A 23586-nucleotide genomic window follows, 5' to 3' on the forward strand; every position below is an offset into this window, starting at 1 on the left:
TGTAAGATTATTTATTGGACTATTTGTCCACAATGAAAATGTTATGTTTTCTGTCAAGGGGGGCACAGTGGTGCAGCAGGTTTGGCCAGGGCCTGCTTTGTGGTGGGTCTGGAGTTCAAGTAGTGCTTGGGGTGTCTTGCTGTGGATTGGCGTCACATCTGGGGTGTGTCCTCCTGTAGCGTTGCACCCTCTGCATTTTGGACTTTGAGTGTCTTTAGAGCTCTGAAATAAAATTTTAATAAAAGTGTAGCCATTTCTGTGGGTGACTGGCCAAAGCAATGGCCAGGAAAAACAGGTTGCCCACCCCCTGCTCTAGAACTTAAACAAAAGTTAATTATCTCAATACTATAAACTCCTACAAACACACACAAAGTAAAAAGCATTAACTGTACACCCAATGGTTACAATGTACCTTGGAGATATATACGTGGACGCTTAAACACCTACAGACTGTCAAACTGGGGAGGGTTCGTTTGGAAGAAGTAAGCAGTTGATAGAGCCAGTTAAACATTATAGAGGACTCACCAAAAGAGACCAGCAATGAGAAAAAGGGGGTGTTTTAGGGAAGGGTTTTTTTGAAAACCATAACCAGGGTGAATTATTTGAAGTTTGTGTTGCTAGGTGTGTTCAAACTTTAATTCTGTTGGCACCTTGTAAGTTTTTCCTTTACATTTCTTTTCGACATACAGTGCAATTGGCTATAAAATAAGCAATAAAACTCGTAATTCCAGCAGTTGCAGCCTCAAGGGCGATTGCTTCCTGGAGCACACACCTCTGTGTGTTATATCTGCTGGCAGAACAACACCTAGGGGGTGGGGCTGTGCTTGCACCTGAAAGGTACAGCAGTTGGAGGTCTGGACCTTCCAAGCCAGGTTCACATAACACTGGCAAGAAGCCCGTGGCCCACAAAACTATGGAAGAAGGTTGAACCTCCAGGATGTCTTCCTGAAGGGGTCTTACTTCCACTCATCGGGTGGGTGGAACATCCATCCCTGCAGTGTGTATAGGCAGAACACGTGTCTCCCTCAGTGGAAGTGGAGACTATGGGGCCTCCGCCACCTTGTCCAGCATTCAACTCAGTAAAGCTTTGATGGCAGACTAACTCGGACATTAACTCTTAGACAGTTATGCAAGTTTTACAGGTCACATGGACCTTGATGCCTGTTATGGATGTATAATTTAGTTGATTTCTCCATTTGTCCACAATCTCTAGTTAGAAAAAAGTCTACAATGTAGGGCACATTACGTAAGTAATTAGCTGGGTACAGCAAGCGGAATTGCAGTTAAGGACATGGACTTTCGAGTCGAAGATTGCCGATTGCTCTCTGCGACTGTAGGACTGTTCTTCAAAATGGTACTTCTGAATTACAAATACCATCCATAAATTCTCTCATTGATTATCAATAACCGCTTGTCCAGGAGTGGTGCGGACCTATAAAGGAAGCACAGAGTATGAGGCAGGGTACTTGCTGGATGGAGAATGCCAGTCCATGAAATTGGTAATCAGACACACTAACAATACAGGAGCGTAATTGTGAATTTGAGTGAAAGCTTAGCATACTTACCATCTTGGATTAGAGTCTGCAGGAGGACTCACACCTGCTGTAAAGTGAAGCTGCTGAGTCCCCCACATGGGAAATTTTGGGACAAAACAGGGGGAAGTAGGGCGGCTGTGGTGGGTTTGTGGAAAACCGTGGAAGTGGGAATGTAAAGTGTGTGGGCATTTGTATATGATGCATGTGATTGACAGCTGAGTGTAGCTACTGTTTTGAGCTAATACTTTGTTCTGGAAATTTCGTTATGACAGAACGCCAATTTACCTGAAACACATCTTTGAATTGTGGAATGAAACTCATGCAGACTAAGCGAGAACATGTAAACCCTGCACAGAGCCAGATTCAAACCCACAGCCCAAGAGCTCTGAGGCAACAGCACTACCCCTCCCCTCCCCTCCCATCCCATCCCATCCCATCCCATCCCATCCCCTCCCCTCCCCTCCCCTCCCCTCCCCTCCTCCCCTCCCATCCCCTCCCCTCCCTCCCATCCCCCTCCCTCCCATCCCCTCCCCTCCCCTCCCATCCCCTCCCCTCCCATCCCCTCCCATCCCCTCCCCTCTCATCCCATCCCCTCCCCTCCCATCCCATCCCATCCCATCCCATCCCCTCCCCTCCCCTCCCATCCCCTCCCCTCCCCTCCCCTCTCATCCCATCCCCTCCCCTCCCCTCCCTCCCATCCCCTCCCCTCCCATCCCATCCCCTCCCCTCCCCTCCCATCCCCTCCCTCCCCTCCCCTCTCCTCCCATCCCCTCCCCTCCTCCCCTCCATCCCCTCCCCTCCCATCCCCTCCCATCCCCTCCCCTCCCCTCCCATCCCATCCCCTCCCATCCCCTCCCCTCCCCTCCCATCCCATCCCCTCCCATCCCTCCCCTCCCCTCCCCTCCCATCCCCTCCCCTCCCCTCCCCTCCCATCCCCTCCCCCTCCCCTCCCTCCCCTCCCCTCCCCTCCCCTCCCCTCCCATCCCCTCCCCCTCCCCTCCCCTCCCCTCCCATCCCCTCCCCTCCCTCCCCTCCCCTCCCATCCCATCCCCTCCCCTCCCATCCCCTCCCCTCCCATCCCCTCCCCTCCCCTCCCATCCCCTCCCCTCCCCTCCCCTCCCCTCCCCTCCCATCCCCTCCCATCCCCTCCCCTCCCCTCCCCTCCCCTCCCATCCCCTCCCCTCCCCTCCCCTCCCCTCCCCTCCCCTCCCCTCCCCCCTCCCCTCCCCTCCCTCCCCTCCCCCCCTCCCCTCCCCTCCCCTCCCCTCCCCTCCCCTCCCCTCCCCTCCCATCCCCTCCCCCTCCCCTAGGTAAATCCCAGCTGTAAGAATGGATCAAATGCTCTAGATGAAAAGTCAGTTAAGCGACAAGTCAATTAGTTTGAAAACAAATTCACAACTTGGGATACAAATTTAATTTGGTGGTTTTTAATTTTTCTTAACACTTGAGACAACAGGAAAGACAGTTTATATTTCTGAGGAAAAAAAAAAATACATTCTCTATATTATTTAGATGCACAGAAAAATATTTGCGAAAGGATCATTTTTTAAAATGCTGATGCTGTCTCCCTGAGGAAAATAGTAAAGAAGGGTGTATGTCCCAAACTTGGTTTTTGTACAGTGTAACTCACTGCCAATTGTTTTAAAATAAAAATGTTTCTTTGTAAATCCTGATTGTCCCTACTCTGTTAGCTACGATGAGATGCCCATATTGGTCACAAGTTATTAGCTTTGGTGTGTATGATTTAAAATGGAATAACTGACGTAAGAAAACCCCTGATGGTGTCAGCAGAAAAATCTTCTTGCCATCTACGACATAAATGTTGTCGTACTTGTCCACACAAACACTTGTGGGATTAAAATTACTCAAACTGCATGTGTTCAGGATGTTTCCATTACGGCTAATAAGAAGAACACATTTTCTTTTAGTATCAGAAACAATGAACTCCTCTTTGCTGTTCACAGCTACAAACACAAACTTGCCATCAGAAGAAGGGGGTGAAACTCTGTCAACCAAAACACCTTCAGGTGAATACAGAGACAGAGAGCAGTTGGTTCCTTCGCTTACAGCTATATATTCGTCTTTGTAAGCAGTGATGCTGTACTCCTGATGGGACCCACGCAAATTGCAAACTTGGATAAAGTCGTCGTCGTCTTCATCTGGGATCCTGTACAGTCTACACCCAGAAGTGAAAAAAATGCTGTCATCACAGACTGCAATGCTGAAAGGGTCAAGGTTATTCCAACCTCTGTGTGCAGTGTAGATTGTTTTCCTTATGTCTCCATTTCTAACAACGCGCTTTATCACAAAGTTGGCGTTGTCAGCGATGACAATGTCCCGACTTGGGAACAAACTCATTCCAGTTATGTTTTCCTCAAGTGGATTGCAAGCATCATCTACAGCAATAGTACGTATTAAACTGAAAACAGTTGGAGGATTCAAGAGCTGTTGTTCAACTGGACTATGAAATGTTTTTTGGGGCTGTGGCTCACACAGCTGTGATGCTGGAGGAACAGCAGGTTGTGGAGGGACTGTCTCAGCAGATGTCTGAGTTAAAACCTTTGTCTCAGTGTCAGCATCAGTGTCAAAGGCTTTTGGATCAGTTGTTGACAAGCTGGAAGTGCCAAAACTCAACTTGAACATTTTACTGAAGGACCAGTCTATGTCAGACCCTTCGTTCACGCCCAACACAGGAATTTTGTTTGCAATTTCCGGAACACTTACTTTCTGGAGTCGCTCAATTTGTCCCTGAATAGTCCCTTCCAAATCCAGAATCTCACAGTCTTTTCCTTTCTGCAATACTTGTGAGGAGAAGTCTCTTGTATTCTGCGCAGAGCTGACCAGACGCTGCAAGTCCTCTTTGATGGACAGGTATTTCTGCTGTTGCTCCTCAACGGAGAGGGCCAGATCCTTGGTGAACGCTTCCTTTTGTGCAAAAAGCTGCTCTATGATGGCAGACAGGTGTCCGGAAATCTGATCTTCAACAACCGCGTGCGCTTCCCTCAGCTCCTGTATGGCAGAGTCCACCTCCTTCTCCTTTTGAGAGAGAGACTCTATATTGCCATCCAGACTGCTGATGAGCTGCTCTAACTGGGGCTTCCTGGCTGTAGCAGCTTGAACCAAGGATTGTACCTGGTGAGAGAAGTGCTCCAGCATGCGACAGTCTCTGCAGATGGCGACTGCACACGTGTCGCAGTAGAACCTTAGCGGCTCGCCGTGACTCTGACAGCGCCGCTCCAGCTTGAGTCTGGCCTCTTCATCGTGGCACCCCGCAATGTAATCGGTAAGACTCACCACCCCATGGTCCAGAGTGAGCTTGGAGAGACAGTGGCTTTGGGCGCAGGATGAGCACAGGAAATCGGCACAGTCTAGACACCGGGATGAGGCGGACACGTTATTCTTTCCCAAGGCCAGGCACACAGAACAGACTGTCTCTTTGGTGGTTTTGGAATGGAACAGGTCTAGGAGGCTGTTGATAAAGAAGCTGGCTTTGGCATTTTGGACGTTGCCCTGAAGGTCACTGACCGTCCGGCAGTCGGGACAGGTCACAGTTCCTTTCTCCTTGTCGAGCAACTGCCGAAGACATGGCTCGCAGAACGAGTGAAGACAGCTCAGGGTGCGAGGTGTCTGGTACACCTCAAAACAGATCTTGCACTCCAGAAAATCTTCTTTTATTTTATCTGAGAGTTGAGAAGCCATAAGGCTGGTATCCTACAACACAGTACAAACTGTTGAGAATTCCTCCAGCATTTACTTGGATGATAATGCTCGGATCATAGCATTCAAATGAAACAACACTTTGATCACCTGGAAAACCAGTCTTTTATGGAAGAATAAGGATTCCCAAAGCCTACAAATTTTTTAAAAGTGGTTTATTCAAATGGAAATAGGCCAACTATGTGCCAGTGCAAATAGGGAAAGCCACAAGAGCTTTCCTCAATTAATGAATTCTTTACATGCCACAATCAAAGCAGGTCTTTCGTGTACGCAGATGGGTTCCTCAAATAACACACACACACACACTTTCAGAACCGCTTGTCCCATACGGGGTCGCGGGGAACCGGAGCCTACCCGGTAACACAGGGCGTAAGGCCGAAGGGGGAGGGGACACACCCAGGACGGGACTCCAGTCCGTCGCAAGGCACCCCAAGCGGGACTCGAACCCCAGACCCACTGGAGAGCAGGACCCGGTCCAACCCACTGCGCCCCCCTTCCTCAAATAATACCCCAAATGGAATTTAGCCATCCATTTAAAATAAAAGAAAACATGTACAGGGTGTAAGCAATCAGGATGGTTTACAGACGGGGGGGGGGGGGCACCTTCTAGTTCAGAAAGGCACGGGCCAAAATAGGAAGTTGTGGCTTTCTGTCCAGTTTTGGAGAGCAAAATGTTCACGTTAGTCTTAAAAACATCACGTCTTACAGTTTCCTACAGCATATATCTTAGCAGAACGTCCACGCTTTAGTAGCAAGATAAAGTTATCTAAGTATCTCCTACTGTAAACATGAGTAACCTAAAACCAAAGTTCAATCCGTCCTGCCGGAGGTGTGATCTAAACGGGGCCCAAAAATTACAATAATAATTAGAGAGAAACTAAATATCCATGCAGAATAAAACATATTGCAAAATGTACCTGCATATTTAAAACAACGCCAAGCAGAAGCTTATATAACACTTATGTTGTCATAAGGATTAAAGGCTCTTGACTGTAGCAACAAACTTCACCTGAATTGCTCCACAAATATAATCCAGTTGTTTACAAAAAGGTGAAAATGCGTACGGTATGGATAAAAGCACGAGCTCATCAAAAAATTAAAATGATCTCATTCTTTGACAAAAGGTGATGTACGTTCTATATTAATTTTGTGCTGCGCTCACTTCTGAGAGAATCAATATGCAGAGACACTAGGCTAGTGTGATGCAAGAATCTCCCAAATTTGCCTCAGACTGGAACAGTTCGACATGTCTGACTCTGAGCGATTCGTTGCGCACGAGAAAAGTCCTCAGGAAAATAATATGAAATATTAAACGGCAAAGCGACACTACGCAAGAGTTACTCTTTACGACACGTTGCGGACTGCAGTGCAAGTGAAGTGAGTCACACCTGGGCCGAGTTATATGAGCTACAGACTCAGCAAAACAGGTTTCGAGCAATAAACTAAAGGTGCTGTTTGTTTTTTTTTTTTTTTTTTTTCCTCCTCGCTACTTTTATGTCCGATGCGTTCTTACCTCTGAGGAAAAGAAAGGTGAACTTGCCGAAGATTCTCTCTCGCGCCCCGCGTCGTCCTCGCGCCGCCGTCTCCCGCGCTCGGCGTTGTGCCTTTGTCTAAGTTTCGTTTTCCTCGGAATGGCGGGTTCTCGTCGACAGGAACTGAAGTCGGATTCTGTCCAGCATCGACTCGCAGGCCTCCTTTCCAAAGCAAGCAAGCAAACAAACACCAGTTTACTTAAAGCGAAAGTAAACTTTTGTACCCGAAACTACCTTCTGCGATTATTATACTTTTTTGGAATATTATTTAGAAGATTACGTATGTGTTAAACTGAAACTACGCTGCTAGAGAAAGAAAAATGAATCTTGTTTGAGAGGAATGTGTATTTCCATTCTACCTCAAAGCAGTTATTCATTTATCATTATGCACAGTTTTACTTTCAGCCCTCTTTTCACCGTGTTTTATGACTTGTTTCACATTTTTAATTTATTATGTTTGCCTCCTTTGGACCAGGTGACTGAAATGGTAAATAATCAGCTTTACACTATATTCTGCTATTTGTACAGGAAGTACTATTCAGTGTATTATATAGTACTGCATATAATATTTTTGTGTTGAAAATCAGTTTCATTATACAATAAGACTAAAGATGAATATACAATGATGTGTTTGTTTGTAAAGCACCAAATTATCAGTGTAGGGTAAGTGTCCCAACCAGGGTACTATACAGCAGGAGTGGGATTCAAACCAGCAACCTTCAGCTGGTGAGGCAACAGCACTAACCAGGAAACTGCAACTTGGTGATTTTTACTGTAAAATAAAAACTGTATAGCTTATTCATACTCTGTGTGAGGAAGAAGAGTAAAATATAAATTTGCTAAAAGCACATATTTTGGGTCCTCCCTCACTTCAGTCCCCTGAAGTTTTGAAACTGCAATATGTTGTTTGAAGAATGAAATCAATGCTGTCATATATTAAATACATATTTACAGATATTAATTCATTTAATTGAGACTTTACTCCAAAGCAACTTGCACTATTAAGTGGCTTAAAATAGTGTGTCTTACAATGGGGCGGCATGGTGGCACAGTGAGTAGCAAACTGTGTGGAGTTTGTATGTTCTTCCCGTGTCTGCGTGGGTTTCCTCCGGGTGCTCCGGTTTCCTCCCACAGTCCAAAGACATGCTGTTCAGGTTCCCCCATAGTGTGCGAGTGACACAGAGAGAGTGTGTTTCACTGATGTATGGATGAGTGACCCAGTGTAAGTAGTCTATCTAGCAGTGTAAGTCACTGTGGTGAATAAGGTGTGTGGGCTGGTAACACTACATAGTATCCATTGTAAGATGCTTTGGAGAAAAGCATCTCCTAAGTGGATAAATGTAAATTATGAAAAAAGGGGTTTCAGTAATGGTTTTGTGCTTTTAAATGAATAGGTTATTTGTTCTAATTTTTTAAAAATGATTTTGTCCCAAACTTGATCAAAAGCTATGGAAAAGCTTCAGTAGTTTAGCTAGTTATATGAGACTTTTAAATGTGAAACAAAGGCTGAAAACAAATATTTGACAACAAAGACAGTACTTGTAAAGAGAATTCTCTGAAGATTGTGGATAGATGCTTTAACAAAGGTATTTATCTCCTACTTATCTTACACTTTCATTATTATTTACTCTTTATTATATCATTATTTTTAATCGTTCTTTATTATATGATTGACATTATGGTTATCATTTATGCCTTACTGTTTTACTCCTTTATATCTTGTATGGCTTTTCTTTCCTTGGTACCTGGAACAGCCTGTCATCAAAATTTCAGGAATGCAGGGCATCTTTGTTCAGGAGGCCTTGGATGGGCTAAGTTATGGGTATAAATAGATAAGAGAGCTGTAGAGTAAAAAAGATGGACAAGAGACGTGCAGCCGTGGACGACTAATGGATGAAATCTGTTGAGATGATGCAGAGCTGTAATAAGCCATTTTTATGAGGTTTATGGTAGGTCATTACTGAGACTCTAAAGAACTTCAAATTGTTTAAAAAAGATCAAGTCCAATATGTAGAAAAGTAGTAAAAGACTAAATACATGAAAAAAGACTAGCTGTCGTAAAATTTGTAATTCTTGAGAAGATATGTAGTAAATTGACAAATAGCTTCAAATCTTATCTTTCATGGAGGAACTTTCAGTTCTGAAAGACGATTTTGTTCATTATAATGCATTTTACCTTTGTGCTGCAGCGGCAAATCCCAGAAGGAATAACGCTCCTTCTCAGACTTTGCAGGCTGTTGAACTTTGGACTTGTTTATGCAGCTGATGCGTAACAGAGCTTTTTTGTATTAGTTGAAGGAAACTGTGAAAGAAACTGGTGATGACCTTAAACTAAATTTCTCAAAGCTGTACTATGTTCCAGCTCAAAGACTTTACCCCAGAAGCATGAGGTTATTCAGTTCATGTGATGCTTTTCTTCAAAGCAACTTACAATGATTTACCTGTTTATACTGCTGGTAGGTATTTTAATGGGTTCAATTTGCAATAAGTGCTATGACTATGGCTACTATAGCCAGTGGTGGGATTTAAACCAAGGTCCTCTAAGTACATGGTGGCAGCTCTAATGCTCTGCTACTTGTTGCCCATTACTGTAGAAGTGTCTATGCCTACGAGTGAATGTGACATACAGTCAAGATGTAGAAGTGTTGTGTCAACTTGTGAGACATGAGAGCTAACACTGCCTTGTACAAGGTCCCTATGAAGTCCCAGAACAAGGTTATTACACACACACTCTTGCAGGGCTGACACCAAGAATTTTTTGTTCCACCTGGACAGTGCATGATCTGACTTGACTTAGTGTTGTGAATAAACAAATTGAACTTTTGTCTGCGAGCTCATGAGCAGCATAAGGAGAACTGAAAACCCGACTTTACTCATTCTTCCAGGCTCAAAAGTGCAACTGCCCTACCTTACGGCGTCACACTTCTCACTAGTATACATCCAGATCTGGAGATCTCAGGGTCCTCCTCATATAAAGTCTTGGAATGGGAAGGGACAGATCCATTCACAGTAGTCCTAATGCCTATAGGTACAATTAAAAGGAAAACAAACATAGAAGTATCTTCTGAAGAAGCCAAGGTGATGATACAAGTCCAGAGGTTGAACACTGAGGATAAACTGACACTGGAAAATAGGAAGAATAAGTGCTTACATCATTCTCCACAGTTTTAACTTGTTGGACTTGTTCAGTCTGGGCCTTTCTGCTCTTTTACTAGTCATTTACCACAAGCTGATGTGTAACCACAGACTAAAAAAGAGGTATAACTGACGGTATGTCCAAATAATATCTGAATCAGACCCAATTATAAACCCTATCTAAATGTAGACAGATTCTTTCAATTTTGGTTTAAAACAATTATGCTATTTATTGTTTGGCTGTGTGCATTATGCTGGTGCTTTCAATGTATATTAGCTCAAAATACAGTATAGTATTAATTTATTTGTGTGTGCTTCTGTCAAGTATGAGTACTTTTTGTAAGTGTCAACTTCTTGTGTGAGAACTCAGAGGTGCCCTGAAATCACCAGGGATAGTTGAACGGGTGTGTCCGCGTAGAGGAAGTCACGTGTCCTCTCTCCACTTCCCAACAGATATGGTCACGTGTCCCACAGAACCTCAGTGTTTCAGGTTCTTGTATAACTGCACTGTATTCTACTGTAAATAAAGAGTAGCTAACTCATTTATAGTATGTACAGGGTCAAATATGAATGCCTCTAAATTTATTACATTTATACTTGTAACTGACATCTAACTTCTCTAAAGCCAACATACAGTTTCACGCCACATTTACTGATTTACCCATTTATACAGCTAGGTAATTCAGGGTAAGTACCTTGCAGCAGGAGGTGGGATTCAAATCTGCAACCTCCGTGTCTAAAGGCAGCAGTTCTAACCACTCTGCCACCTGCTGCTTCAATTAATAATTACGTATAATTACAACTAATAATGTGGGGAAAAAACTAAGACTACTCACTAAGAAAACTCAGAAACTCTTTAGGAGATGGGTTACAAAATACTTTAATTGCTTTTAGGGAAGCCTGGATGTAAAAGGTACTACAGCTATAAAGATACAGAGTAAAACTGAGGGCTTCTGATATATTTTGACAGAGTATTGTGAAAAAATCTGAATGGTATCACCAGTTCATTGAGAATTAGCATTTTACCATTCCCATTAGTTGTAGTAAAAAGAAATTGCAGTACCCGTTAATCCAAATATTTTCATTTGAACATATTTTCAAAATATTCAATATTCAAATAATTATATAAATTCATTATATATTTTCTATTATTGTATAAATGAGGTGGTCTTAAATACACACACACTGTCTGAAACTGCTTGTCCCAAGCGGGGTAGCGGTAAACCGGAGCCTAACCCAGCAACACAGGGCGCAAGGCTGGACACACCCAGGATGGGATGCCAGTCCCAAGCAGGGCTCGAACCCCAGACCCGCCAGAGAGCGGAGAGCAGGATCTGGCCAAACCCGCCGCGCCACCACACTCCCCTGCTGTTCTTAAATATGTTCTTGAAGAAGTTCTCCAGACCTCTCTGCTGCAATTACTTAGAAATTAATGAATGCGTCTTCTTCGTCATTCCACGTGTGCACAGTAGAGTACAGTAAAAACTGAAGAAAGCAAGAAGCGGATCGACGCGGGACAGACAGCAGGTGGCGTACAACAGCAGCAAAGCAACAGGCGGCTCAGCCTTTCGGTGCCCAAGGCAGATTCCGCTGGGATGGAGCGGTCTGACAGCAGCTCACCATCAGCAGCGGTTCTACACCCATCTGTTCCCAATTTGAGACACGGCGCCCCCACGAGCTCCATCCTCCACCCCTCTCCCACATACAGATGTGAGCTGTTTATCAAAGCCAAGAAACAGGAAATTCCCAGAATCTTTAGGGGCCCTGGGACAGGCGGGAAATGGCAGCCATTCCTTTAAAGCAAAAACAAAAAAAGATATTTAAAAAAAAAAAAAAAAGTGCACGGGGGAACGACAACCTCCCTCCCCACTGCCGCTGCATCTAGAACACTTTTTACACCGATTTTTACACTGCGAGGAAAGAGCGGAGGTTTTCATGCCGTTCTTCAGCCCTTTTCGCGGCCAGACGGGGGGCTGCAGGACTGAGCCGAGAGGGACAGGAGGAGGCTGGGGGAGTCTGAAACCTGTCGCCCACCCGGTCCCTTTCCTCTCAGGAAACGCATCCTGTTGCTGTTGGGGGGCAGTGTGTTTGCTGCACTGAGGGAGGGACAGCGAGAGCACACCCTAAGGCTCCAAAACACTCACCACCCTCTGTGCTCTGCTCCTTGGAGTGTGCGCGCACACACGCATGCACGCCTGGTATATTTGCCCGGAGGAGTCACCCAAGGCGGACTCGTATGGACGCTTGAATCCGGAGCTCGGCTGCTCCGCATAGCTCCGCGCTCGGGCCCTGAGGAGGAAGGCGGACCGCGCAAGGGTTCTTCCAGCTCTGAGAGCCGCCCCTCGACCGCATAATCGGAGGGGGGGGGTCCGGGTTTCTTCCCCTCTGCTCCTCTGGCCCCTGTGGAGAGCGCTGGAGAAAAAAAAAATAGGAGAGGAGAGGGAATAGAGAGGAGCCCCCTACCTCCACAGCCTGACTGAACGCAGTGTGCAGAGCCGGAGAGACGGGCACAGGGAGCAGAGACGCGGTGCAAAACAGGGGACACGGGGGAGACGACCGGAGGCTCCGGAGCGGTCAGGGAGAGCCTGTGGAATGGACCTGACTGACTGCTGCGCAAGCCCATGGCTATGTCCAGTTGCCAAGTCTGAGGAAGAGGGCTGAAGCACCCGGCTGGAGTTACTTAAGACTGGAGAATGAACGGAGATGTTCTTTAGCCGAAACTAAAAGATTCAACTTGTCTATTAAGTCCTTTCTGGTGCGGTCGGGTCGGCGCAGCCACCCTGCGATCACGGTGGTCTAGGCGGCCGTAAGGGAGGAGGAGGGGGGTAGGCGACGCAGCGGTGCCCCCGGCGTGGGGCGTCGGCGAGCAGCGGCGCATGGCCGTGCAGCGGCTGGTGGCGGCGGCGGTGGCAGTGGCCCTGCTGTCTCTGATCCTCAACAACGTGGCGGCCTTCACGCCCAGCTGGGTGTTGCAGGCCCTGGAGGATGGACGCAAACGCAGTGTGGGACTCTGGAAGATGTGTCCCCTGACGGAGCAAAGCCTCGGGCGCCAGGGCATGACCGTGAAGCGGCTCTGCGAGGCTCTGAGCTGGGGCTCCGAGAACTCGGGGTACCAGGAGTCCCGCAGCACTGTCAAGTGTGAGTGTCTGAGGGCAGCACTGTTGTTCGTGCCATGATAAGTGAAGCACTTAATCGTTTAAAATTAAACCAGATCCCAACATACATCACATATGCTGTTCTGCATATTACTATTACGTAGTGACTTATTGTGCTGTCGTTGTGGTCATTCATGCAGCAGGATAGCTTGATGGTAGTGCGTAATTCATAGGTGCAATAGCCAAACACCTTTCTGAGATGCTAACTTTCTCTTTGTAATACAACATAGAAGTGTCGTGTAAGTTTCATGCATTTCAAAATGTGTAGCTGGACACTGGGACACCAGGATCCAACAAAAGTTCTTCTGATCCGACGCTCTAGTTGGGAGAATTTGTGTACACTGTGTATCTTACCATGGTGACCGAGTACCTGAAATTTCAATTGTAAATGTAAATGTAGCCGACACCTGCATCTGAAAATGGAGCAGCCCAATCTGTTTTGTCTGAAATGTCACTGAAAGTGGCCATTTATGTCCATTTTACCATAGCTTTACCAGTTATGGTAGGAGAAGCAAAAGGAGGTCAGAAGTGCCAAGTGCGCTGGCCTTTAAGCGCTGTGTGGAACTCACTGGAGTGACTCCAGTTCACAATGTTATCCCCAGACAGCTGTGTGTCTGTGAACATGTGCCTGAGGTCAGAGGGGAATGTTTATGCTCTCTATCTTAACATAGCCGGACCCTTTTGAAGAGGCAAGTCGTGTCCCAGTGGCTCAGCAGGGCTCTTTAGTGGTGCATTACTGCCCATATTCCAATCGGACTAGATTATTAATGTCAATATTCAAACGACACTAGTACATACTGTCCATAAACCAGTCACAGAAGGTAATTTGTGTCAGTAGTCCGCTACTAGCAGTACATTACTGCAAATAATCCAATGACAAAAGCCTATTAGTGTGATAGTCCAATGACAGCAGTCCATTACTGTCTGTAAGTGTGTGTAGATGAAAGGTTCATCACTCGTGTGATGAACATTGGTGCATATGGTGGAAAGAAACAAACTAACTTTACTTAAGAATCACACGTCTGTAACTATGTCTCTTTCTCCTAATGTAATGCACAAACTGTATTCTTTGAGATGTACGTCGCTTTGGAGAAAAGCGTCTGCTAAACGAATAAGTGTAAATGTAGGTGGCAGCACATTGTTGTTAGTCAAATGACAGCAGCAAATATGGTCTATAATTTAAAAATATTAGCCAATTAGTATCTATAATCCAGCGACAGTAGCCTATTAGTATATATAGTGCAGTGATAGCAGCCTATTAGTATCTATAGTCCAATGATAGTAGCCTATTAGTATCCATAGTCCAATGATAGTAGCCTATTAGTATCCATAGTCCAGTAATAGTAGCCTATTAATAGCCATAATCCAGTGACAGTAGCCTATTAATATCCATAGTCCAATGATAATAGCCTATTAGTATCCATAGTCCAGTGATAGTAACCTATTAGTATCCATAATCCAGTGACGGTAGCCTATTAATAACCATAGTCCAATGATAATAGCCTATTAGTATCCATAGTCCAGTGATAGTAACCTATTAGTATCCATAATCCAGTGACAGTAGTCTATTAATATCCATATTCCAGTGATAGTAACCTATTAGTATCCATAGTCCAGTGACAGTAGCCTATTAATAGCCATAGTCCAGTGATAGTAGCCTATTAGTATCCTAGTCCAGTGATAGTACGCTATTAGTATCCATAATCCAGTGACAGTAGCCTATTAGAATCCATAGTCCAGTAATAGTAGTCTATTAATATCCGCAGTCAAGTGATATTACCCTATTAGTATTCATAGTCCAGTAATAGTAGCCTATTAGTATCCATAGTCCAGTAATAGTAACCTATTAGTATCCATAGTCCAGTGATAGTAATCTATTAGTATCCATAGTCCAGTGACAGTAGCCTATTAATATCCATAGTCCAATGATAATAGCCTATTAGTATCCATAGTCCAGTGATAGTAACCTATTAGTATCCATAGTCCAATGATAGTAACCTATTAGTATCCATAATCCAGTGACAGTAGCCTATTAATATCCATATTCCAGTGATAGTAACCTATTAGTATCCATAGTCCAATGATAATAGCCTATTAGTATCCATAATCCAGTGACAGTAGCCTATTAGTATCCATAATCCAGTGACAGTAGCCTATTAATATCCATAGTCCAGTTATAGTAACCTATTAGTATCCATAATCCAGTGACAGTAGCCTATTAATATCCATATTCCAGTGATAGTAACCTATTAGTATCCATAGTCCAATGATAGTAACCTATCAGTATCCATAATCCAGTGACAGTAGCCTATTAGTATCCATAGTCCAGTGATAGTAACCTATTAGTATCCATAGTCCAGTGATAGTAGCCTATTAGTATCCATAGTCCAGTGACAGTAACCTATTAGTATCTGTAGTTCAGTAATAGTAGCCTATTAGTATCCATAGTCCAGTGATAGTAACCTATTAGTATCCATAGTCCAGTAATAGTAGCCTATTAGTATCCATAGTCCAGTGATAATAGCCTATTAGTATCCATAGTCCAGTAATAGTAGCCTATTAGTATCCACAGTCCAGTGATAATAGCCTATTAGTATCCATAGTCCAGTGATAATAGCCTATTAGTATCCATAGTCCAGTAATAGTAGCCTATTAGTATCCATAGTCCAGTGATAGTAACCTATTAGTATCCATAATCCAGTGACAGTAACCTATTAGTATCCATAGTCCAATGATAGTAACCTATTAGTATCCATAATCCAGTGACAGTAGCCTATTAATATCCATAGTCCAATGATAATAGCCTATTAGTATCCATAGTCCAGTGATAGTAACCTATTAGTATCCATAGTCCAGTGATAATAGCCTATTAGTATCCATAGTCCAGTAATAGTAGCCTATTAGTATCCACAGTCCAGTGATAATAGCCTATTAGTATCCATAGTCCAGTGATAATAGCCTATTAGTATCCATAGTCCAGTGATAGTAACCTATTAGTATCCATAATCCAGTGACAGTAACCTATTAGTATCCATAGTCCAATGATAGTAACCTATTAGTATCCATAATCCAGTGACAGTAGCCTATTAATATCCATAGTCCAATGATAATAGCCTATTAGTATCCATAGTCCAGTGATAGTAACCTATTAGTATCCATAGTCCAGTGATAATAGCCTATTAGTATCCATAGTCCAGTAATAGTAACCTATTAGTATCCATAGTCCAATGATAATAGCCTATTAATATCCATAGTCCAGTGATAATAGCCTATTAGTATCCGTAGTTCAGTAATAGTAGCCTATTAATATCCATAGTCCAGTGACAGTAGCCTATTAGAATCCGCAGCTCGGTGACAGTAATCTGTTGATATCTACAGATCAATGGCATAGAGCCTTCGCAGCTGTAGTCCAAAGCGAGTAAAACACTACAGCCAGTAGTCGAAAGGCAGTAAAACGGCCGCAGTATCTGAGCGTCAGCAGACATTGGTAGCCTTAGTCGTGCGTCAGCGCCGTAACGGCCGCCCTTTGCCCTGCAGTGCAGTTCGACATGATGCGGGCCTGTAACCTGATGGCAACGGTGGCCCTCACCGCTGGACAGCTCATCTTCCTGCTGGGGCTCGTGGAGCTGCCCTTTGTCACCCAGGATTCCCAGTGGTGGGAGGAGGCCATTGCTGCACTCTTCCAACTGGCCAGTAAGTACTTACGCCATCAAGGACCGCAAACCGCTATTTCTTAGGCAAGTAAAACACCAGTCGCACTCCAGTCGCACACCACGCACAGACGTGCCGCTGCAACAGGCGCCAGCAGCGGAAGAGTTGCATCACGGTGAACTCCAGAACTCCCGGAGGCAGGAGCTGTGCCGTTCTTAGACCGGAGCATCCTTCGCCTTCGACGAGCCATCGCAAAACACCCCGAAACAACAAACCGAACAAAAAAAACTTCACACGGTCACAGAACACACCAGACTTATTGATGTTTATCGCGCACATCGACGCCTGGAGTTTCTTGGAAAGCTCTGAAAGCAGGCGGCCGTCAGGAGTCGGCCTGCGGGGGGGAACGCAAATAAATGGATCCCACAATGGATCCCAGCGCGTTCCGCAGAGCGGGAGCGCTCGTCTCCGATGAGGAAGCGTGACGCGCTGTCTCTTTCGGCCCGTCGTCCGGGGGGGGGGAGGTGGGGCGTGGGGCTGCGGAGGCTGCTAATTTTAGGCCCTGTGCAGGCCGGTGGGCCGGAGCTGCTCCAAGCACGGGGAGCGACAGTCGGGCGCCAGGATATCCCTGCTCAGGACGAGGAAATGCCTGTTACTACCTGTTATGCAAACCAAGAGCAGAGGGGATAGGGGCCTGGGGGGGTCATGCTAGACGGTGGCGAGAACCGCCGCAGCGGGTCCTCTCAGCCCACGGATCGCCGTTGGGTGGGAAGGGCTGCCGTCCAGATAACCGGGTTTTTCTTTTATGCTTCTGTTTACAGATTGTTCAGGAACACTGTCCGACAAAAAAAAAAAAAAGTGTCCCTTTGCGACATTAGATAAAACACATGCTTCTCTTGCACGCATGGCCGGGGCGGGGTCGGGGGGGGTGGGACGACTCTGTCCGGAGCGATCGGGCCGGGACACGATTAAGCGCTTTAACAACCTTCATTTTGCGGAAAAAAAGGAATCGCGACCCTTGAAAATGTAGCTGGGTGTCGGTTTAAATTTTGTTCATCCGTTGTCGTGTTAAATGTGACATTCCTGAGGTCATTTTATTCAGATTTTTCTTTCTTTTTTTTTTTAAACCAGATGAACCACATCTTGATTTTTTCATCGCAGTGGGCAGGTACCTTTAGCGCCGGCCAAGAATCCAGACGGGACACAGGGCATTGAGAACTCGCGGAGAATAAAACGCTTAAATGTGCTGTTTGACCTGGAAGCGTCGGTGCCCTTTAATGGCCCGAGGGTGGAGTGTTCTGGTGTTCATTCATGCACCGCCGGGGTAGTGAATGGGCTCCGTGGGTGAACGTCCATTTCTAACTGCACTACGCTTCATTCACGCCTCTTTACAACATTTTTACAGGGACCAGACCGACGGCGGTTGTGTTGCGAAAGTGGCCTAACGATGCCCGTTGCCCCCGGCGACGCTGATGTTGCGCCTCCGACACGGCGATGCTCTCCCGGTCGCAGGGCTGATATTTTAGAGAAGCGAGCGAGAAAAGGAGTAGAAAATTATATGTCTGGATGAACGTGGACATTTTATAGCGCATCTAGTCTCTTCCCCCATCCGCCAGTCGAACCCCTACCCCCTAGCCCCCCCTTCCTCCCTCTTGACCCCGTGGCCGCCTCACTTCGGAGTGGAAATGTGGCTGGCATGGCTGGCGCGGTGCCCGGCTACAGCCTTGGCCATTGTGCCGCGGCCCTCGGCGGGGAACAACATTCCCCAAATTAACAATGCTTAAAAAAAAGCAGCGCTTCCCTGCGAGAAAGAAGCGTCTCGCCTTCGGAGCCCGGCTTCGGCATCTGCTAACGAAGCGCGGAGTCCGCATGACCGAGGCGGGTCCGGCAGGGGGTCCGAGACGCGAGGCCGGGACAGCCCGGCGCTCGGGGACGGCGCCGGCGCCCGAGGCCCCCGAGAGCCGCTCGGCCGCCCCGAGAGCCTCGAGTCCGGCGGCGCTGCTCACCTTCAGCGGGGCACGGGGGTAGGAAGGAAGGACGGAAAGAGAGTCAAAAGGGAAGGAAGCTCGAGATTTCATTGTGCCGGAGAGCGGTTCACACAGCGCGGCGCAGACTTCAGGAACGACTTTTTCTCTTTCTTCGAAAAGGCGGCTGACAGCGTAAACAAGCGCTCTTTAAATAAAGCGAGTTTTGCCAGCAATACAGCGCGACTTCAGGAAACCGAATGATTCATATCCTCGCATCCGCTTTTCCATGTATTTTTGGTCCCATTATTTGTTATATTGTTTAATTCCCCTCAGACCGGCGGTCGATATCCGTGCGGAACAGATAAGCTGTCATTTTTTTTTTTTTTTTTTACCTGCTTACCCTTAAGGTGACTCTACCTCTGCGAGTTCAGAGTGGACCTTAAATATGCCTGCAGGTGGCATCGCGGTTAAAGCCGCCAGCTTCTGACGTAAAGGACGCGGGTTCAAAATCCACCTCTTGCTGCAGTACCCTTGAGCAAGATGCTTAACCTGAATTACTCCTGTAAAAACCACCCAGCTGTATAATGGGATAAATCACTGACAGCTGCTTTGGAGAATAGAGGCGGCTAAATAAATGCGATCAAAAAGTATTTTCATATAATTTATAAGTTCACACTTAACATTTTTATAGTCGATGCTGTTAGGCCAAAGTTGACACGTGGCAACCACTTATGCTATTTTCATGGTAAGGAAGAGTAGTAAAGCAGGTTAACCACCGCCTCCCACTTAAAAACAGAGAGAGCATGTAAACTCCGCACAAACTAAGCCAGATTCGAACCCAGGTCCAACACCGCTGCCCAGGAGCCGTGGGTCACCGTTGAGCCATTATCATCTTTGCCACGGAGCTCTGATCGCCGACTGCACGTGACACGTTACGAAACCTAATACAGCACTGCTCTGGCCATGCCCTGTATCACTGGTACAATTCTCATAATATTCATATTAATCTGAAATATTTCAAACATTAGCAGTTGGTAGCATGGCAGCAAAGGGCAAAAACCGGGTTAATGACTTAGGCAGACGACTGGAAGTGATGAAACTGCAAACGGTATGGCATCGGAAAGGTTGATCGCTGTACTCCAGGGAACATTCACCGCTGAGCCGGACTGCCCTCTCCCAGCGAGAAGCATCAGCAGCCGGAAGGGGCCAGCAGGTGGCGCAGCGGCTAGAGACTAGACGGCTAGACGAAGGTGTCGGCTAAACGAATAAACAAAATCACGCACATACGGGTGAAACGTAAACGTCACTGAATCTGGAATTTGTTTTCGATTGCCTTACTGCAGATCGAAACAAAATTTTGACAAACTAACAAAAAAAAAATACACCCCGGTTGTATCTTCGTTTGAGGCGCCGCCCCAGAGCTGGAAACCCAGCATTTCTCAAAGCTCTTTCAAGCAGGAAGGGGATTGAAGGGGGGGCGGCTGGGAAAAGAAAAAGTTCCTCCCCGGGCTCATTTTAATTGCCATTCTTTTGAACGCTGTTCATTATTCGGTGTTTTTAGCGTTCACGGTTCACGACTGCGCTCAAACCCCGGCCTAGTCGGGACCCCGGTGGCCCCCGGGGCTGCGCACAGCTTGTTTGAATTAAAGTGACTTTGAAAGGCCCCCGCGCATCGCTCCCCTCGGCATTACACAGGGCAGAAGGAATTTCACACTGCATTCATAAGCTCTCCGAAGAGCGCACATGAACCCTTGTCCTCCCTCCTTTTTCCACGGGCTATTAAATGGAGCAACAAAAGGGGGAAAAAAAATGTCCATTTCCTCAAACCGCATTCAGCATTTATTACTGGAAATGGTAAAAAAAAAAAAAAAAAAAAAAAAGGAAAAAAATAATAATAATATAATAACAACGAAAAGCGAGCCACGATCCACTGCTTGTTTCTGTTCCTCGGCCGTATGTCTCCCGCGGAGCTGGGACGCTAGCAGGACGAAACAGGTAAAGCCAGCAGGTGGTGCGGTGGTTCGCACTGCTGCCTGAAGACGCAGAGACTGTAGGTTTGAATCCCCCTCCTGCTGTAGTAGCCCTTATCGAGGTACTTGCCCCGAGAGCTTAGCGAAACGATGCCTTCATCAGCGCAATTGAAACGATTTCGTGTAACATGTGTGTGTGTGTGCGCGCGCGCGCGCTCTCCAGAATTTGCTTTAATGTCATAATTACGGGGGGTTCCGAGCACCTGAGCACCTCTTCTGTTTCTTACTGTAAAAATGACCCCGCTCTATAAATGGGCAGATCACTGTAAGTCGTTTAACAGCGTAAGACGATTTGGAGAAAAAATAAAAAGCATCAGCTGGTGAACAAACGGTAACGGCGACTGCTCTTCTTCTCGCCCTTTAAGGTTTCGTGCTGGTGATCGGGCTGGTGACTTTCTACCGGATCGGGCCCAACACGCAGCTGTCTTACTCGTGCTACGTGAACATTGCCGCGTGCCTTCTAGCCACGCTGGCCGCCGCCACGCTCATCTGGAACATTCTTCACCGCCGCGACGACTGCCTCGCGCCGCGCGTCATCGTCATCAGCCGCTCGCTCGCGGCGCCCTTCCGCCCTCGCCCCGAGAACGACTACGTGGAGTCCCCCTGCTGAGCCCAGACCCAGGCCGCGCCAAGGCGGGACCGCGATGCAGCTGCGCCCGAGCGCTTCTCTCTCTGGGACCGAATCGTTCGTTCGAAAGCCGAAGCCGGAGCCGGAGCAGCTCACGACGAGAAATGAACTGCAGCGCAACCCATCCGCAAAGCTTCCTTTGGCTCTTTGCTCGAATTCTGGTGTCTCTTGGGTTAGGACTCACCGGAGGAGAGGAAAGGTCGCTGCCACGAATGTCCCGTCCGTCAACCCGTCGGCTCGCTCGGTTCCACAGCACAACCACACACGCTTAAAAGAGCAAAAGAAGACAACGTGATTAAAAAAAAAAAAAAGCTTTAGAAAGAGGGCTGAATATATTTAGAATAGATCTGTTATATATAAATATATAGTTAATTATCATAATAGGCTAATTTTCATTAAATGACAAAATCTCCTACTTTGAAAAACACGACAACATGCAGGGGATTTTGTGGCCGCACGGCGGAACGGGCGGAACGGACAGAACGCCTGTTACCCGGATCATGGTGCTGCTTTTCTCCCGAGTCACCCGTTCCCGGCTGAGCGTCGGCCTCCACGTCCGGCTGCGCTCTCCCCATAAGATCGAGCTGGGTCTTGAACTCTTGCCTCCCTTGTGCACTTACTTCGTACCACTATATTTCTTGCTGAATGTTAATATTATTGTGTATGTTAAAAAAAAAAAAAAGATATGGATTTCACAGCTATAGCTACAGCAAACATATAGGAATGACGTACTTCCCCGTAACACTGTGCAACTTGGGGTCTTTGGTACCAAAATTAGATTAGCACTAATCCTTCTTTCTTAAAAGTCCGTCTCTATGTGCCGTCATAAAAAAAATACCCACGGACTGGCTGAGAAGCGAGAAGGGAGGACATTTGAAGAGGAGAAAAATAACTACAGTTAGATGTAGGCTACTCACTTTAACACGGACATATTACTATTGATAATCTGCTCGCTTGTGGTACATTTACTTAAATTAATTTGACGTTCGTATTAATTATATTGCTATTATACTGCTTCTTGTGGATGAAGTTCTGTTCTGAGCTGAGTTCAGTTCAGAAGTGTATTTTCTGCTTAACGGAAGAAATTATTGAGAAAAGACACAAATTTAATAAATGTATGACCAAGTTTGCAAAGCGCTCATGATTTACCGTGTGTGAAAAGCAGCATCGATGCTTCGAAGCGCCGTGATGATGATCTTTCTCGTTGCATCGCCTGTACCTGCAGTTGAGTTCTGCCAAGCCATAGTCTCTGTAAAAAAAAAAAAAAAAAAGTGAATATGTCAACAAATTACTGACATGACAGAGCTTATAAAATGTCCTTTAAGATTTTACATCAGTGCTGCACACAGGATATCAAACACCGACTTACAGCTACGTGTAGTCGGTAAAAAAAATAAGATATTGTGAGATCAGTAAACAATTACAGTTGTCACACAAATGTAAACATACAGTAAATATTCTGCTCTGTTTATAAGAGTGTTCAACAGGAGCAGTAGGCAGGGGAGTGGGTCTGAAGGTCCTTGGTTCAAATCCCACCTCCTGCTGTACAGTACTTACCTTGAATTACTCCAGTAAGAACAACATGCTCTACGAAGGGGTAAACGATCACAAGTTTCCTTAGATAAAACACACGCCTCGGCTGAAGCCGCTGCTCCCAAGCAGGGTCACGGCAAGCCGGAGCCTAACCCGGCAATGCAGGGCACAAGGCTGGAGAGGGAGGGGACACACCCGGGACGGGATGCCAGTCCATCACAAGGCACCCCAAGCAGGACTCGAACCCCAGACCCGCTAGAGAGCAGGACCTGGCCAAACACGCTGCACCACCACGCCCCCCTTCCTTTAGATAAAAGTATTGGCTAAATAAAGAAGGTAAAACATTCCAGCTTGACAGTATGTCAACCCCTTGTGTCCCTTAGTTTTACTACAAAATGGTCATTAAATGAGAATCAATGTTTCTCATGTGACATAATATGTGTGTAAGGATCAATTCCATATGTTGTTTAGAGGAAATCGTGTGTCGTAGAAACACGCAAGTAGTGCAGGTGAATAAGTGAAGCCCAAGTTGTACTGGGTAAAGTAAGTAGGTAAGTAACATAAAGGATGTAAATCGTGGCACGGTGAGTAGCGCTGCTGCCTCAGAGGAGCTGGGGGTGCGAGAGGACGTGGGTTTGATCCCTGCTCAGTCTGTGTGGAGTTTGCATGTTCTCCCTATGGGTTTCCTCTGGGTGCTCTGGTT

General features: G+C 46.2%; 2 protein-coding genes across 4 annotated transcripts; one reads left to right on the plus strand and one right to left on the minus strand.

Annotated features, from left to right (window-relative positions):
• Nucleotides 1–2959: 2959 nt before the first annotated feature.
• On the minus strand, nucleotides 2960–9799 carry LOC108923945 (E3 ubiquitin-protein ligase TRIM56-like). 3 transcript variants are annotated; one of them, XM_018735020.2, is made up of 4 exons: nucleotides 9693–9782; nucleotides 8485–8595; nucleotides 6766–6946; nucleotides 2960–5246 (listed from the first exon to the last, which is right to left on the minus strand). In XM_018735020.2, the coding sequence occupies exons 2-4, from the start codon at nucleotides 8568–8570 to the stop codon at nucleotides 3177–3179; spliced, it is 2337 nt and encodes a 778-aa protein (XP_018590536.1). In that variant the 5' UTR covers nucleotides 8571–8595; nucleotides 9693–9782; the 3' UTR covers nucleotides 2960–3176. The 3 variants fall into 3 exon arrangements, with proteins under 3 accessions (XP_018590536.1, XP_018590539.1, XP_018590537.1); XM_018735023.2 differs by lacking the exon at nucleotides 8485–8595 and having other exon boundaries at nucleotides 9693–9799; XM_018735021.2 differs by lacking the exon at nucleotides 9693–9782 and having other exon boundaries at nucleotides 8485–8837.
• Nucleotides 9800–11745: 1946 nt separating this feature from the next.
• Nucleotides 11746–23057, plus strand: tmem204 (transmembrane protein 204). The gene is made up of 3 exons (XM_029246960.1): nucleotides 11746–13057; nucleotides 16612–16767; nucleotides 21088–23057. The coding sequence occupies exons 1-3, from the start codon at nucleotides 12796–12798 to the stop codon at nucleotides 21330–21332; spliced, it is 663 nt and encodes a 220-aa protein (XP_029102793.1). The 5' UTR covers nucleotides 11746–12795; the 3' UTR covers nucleotides 21333–23057.
• Nucleotides 23058–23586: the final 529 nt, after the last annotated feature.

This window comes from Scleropages formosus, chromosome 20 (assembly GCF_900964775.1).
Source record: "Scleropages formosus chromosome 20, fSclFor1.1, whole genome shotgun sequence".
Lineage (NCBI taxonomy): Eukaryota > Metazoa > Chordata > Actinopteri > Osteoglossiformes > Osteoglossidae > Scleropages > Scleropages formosus.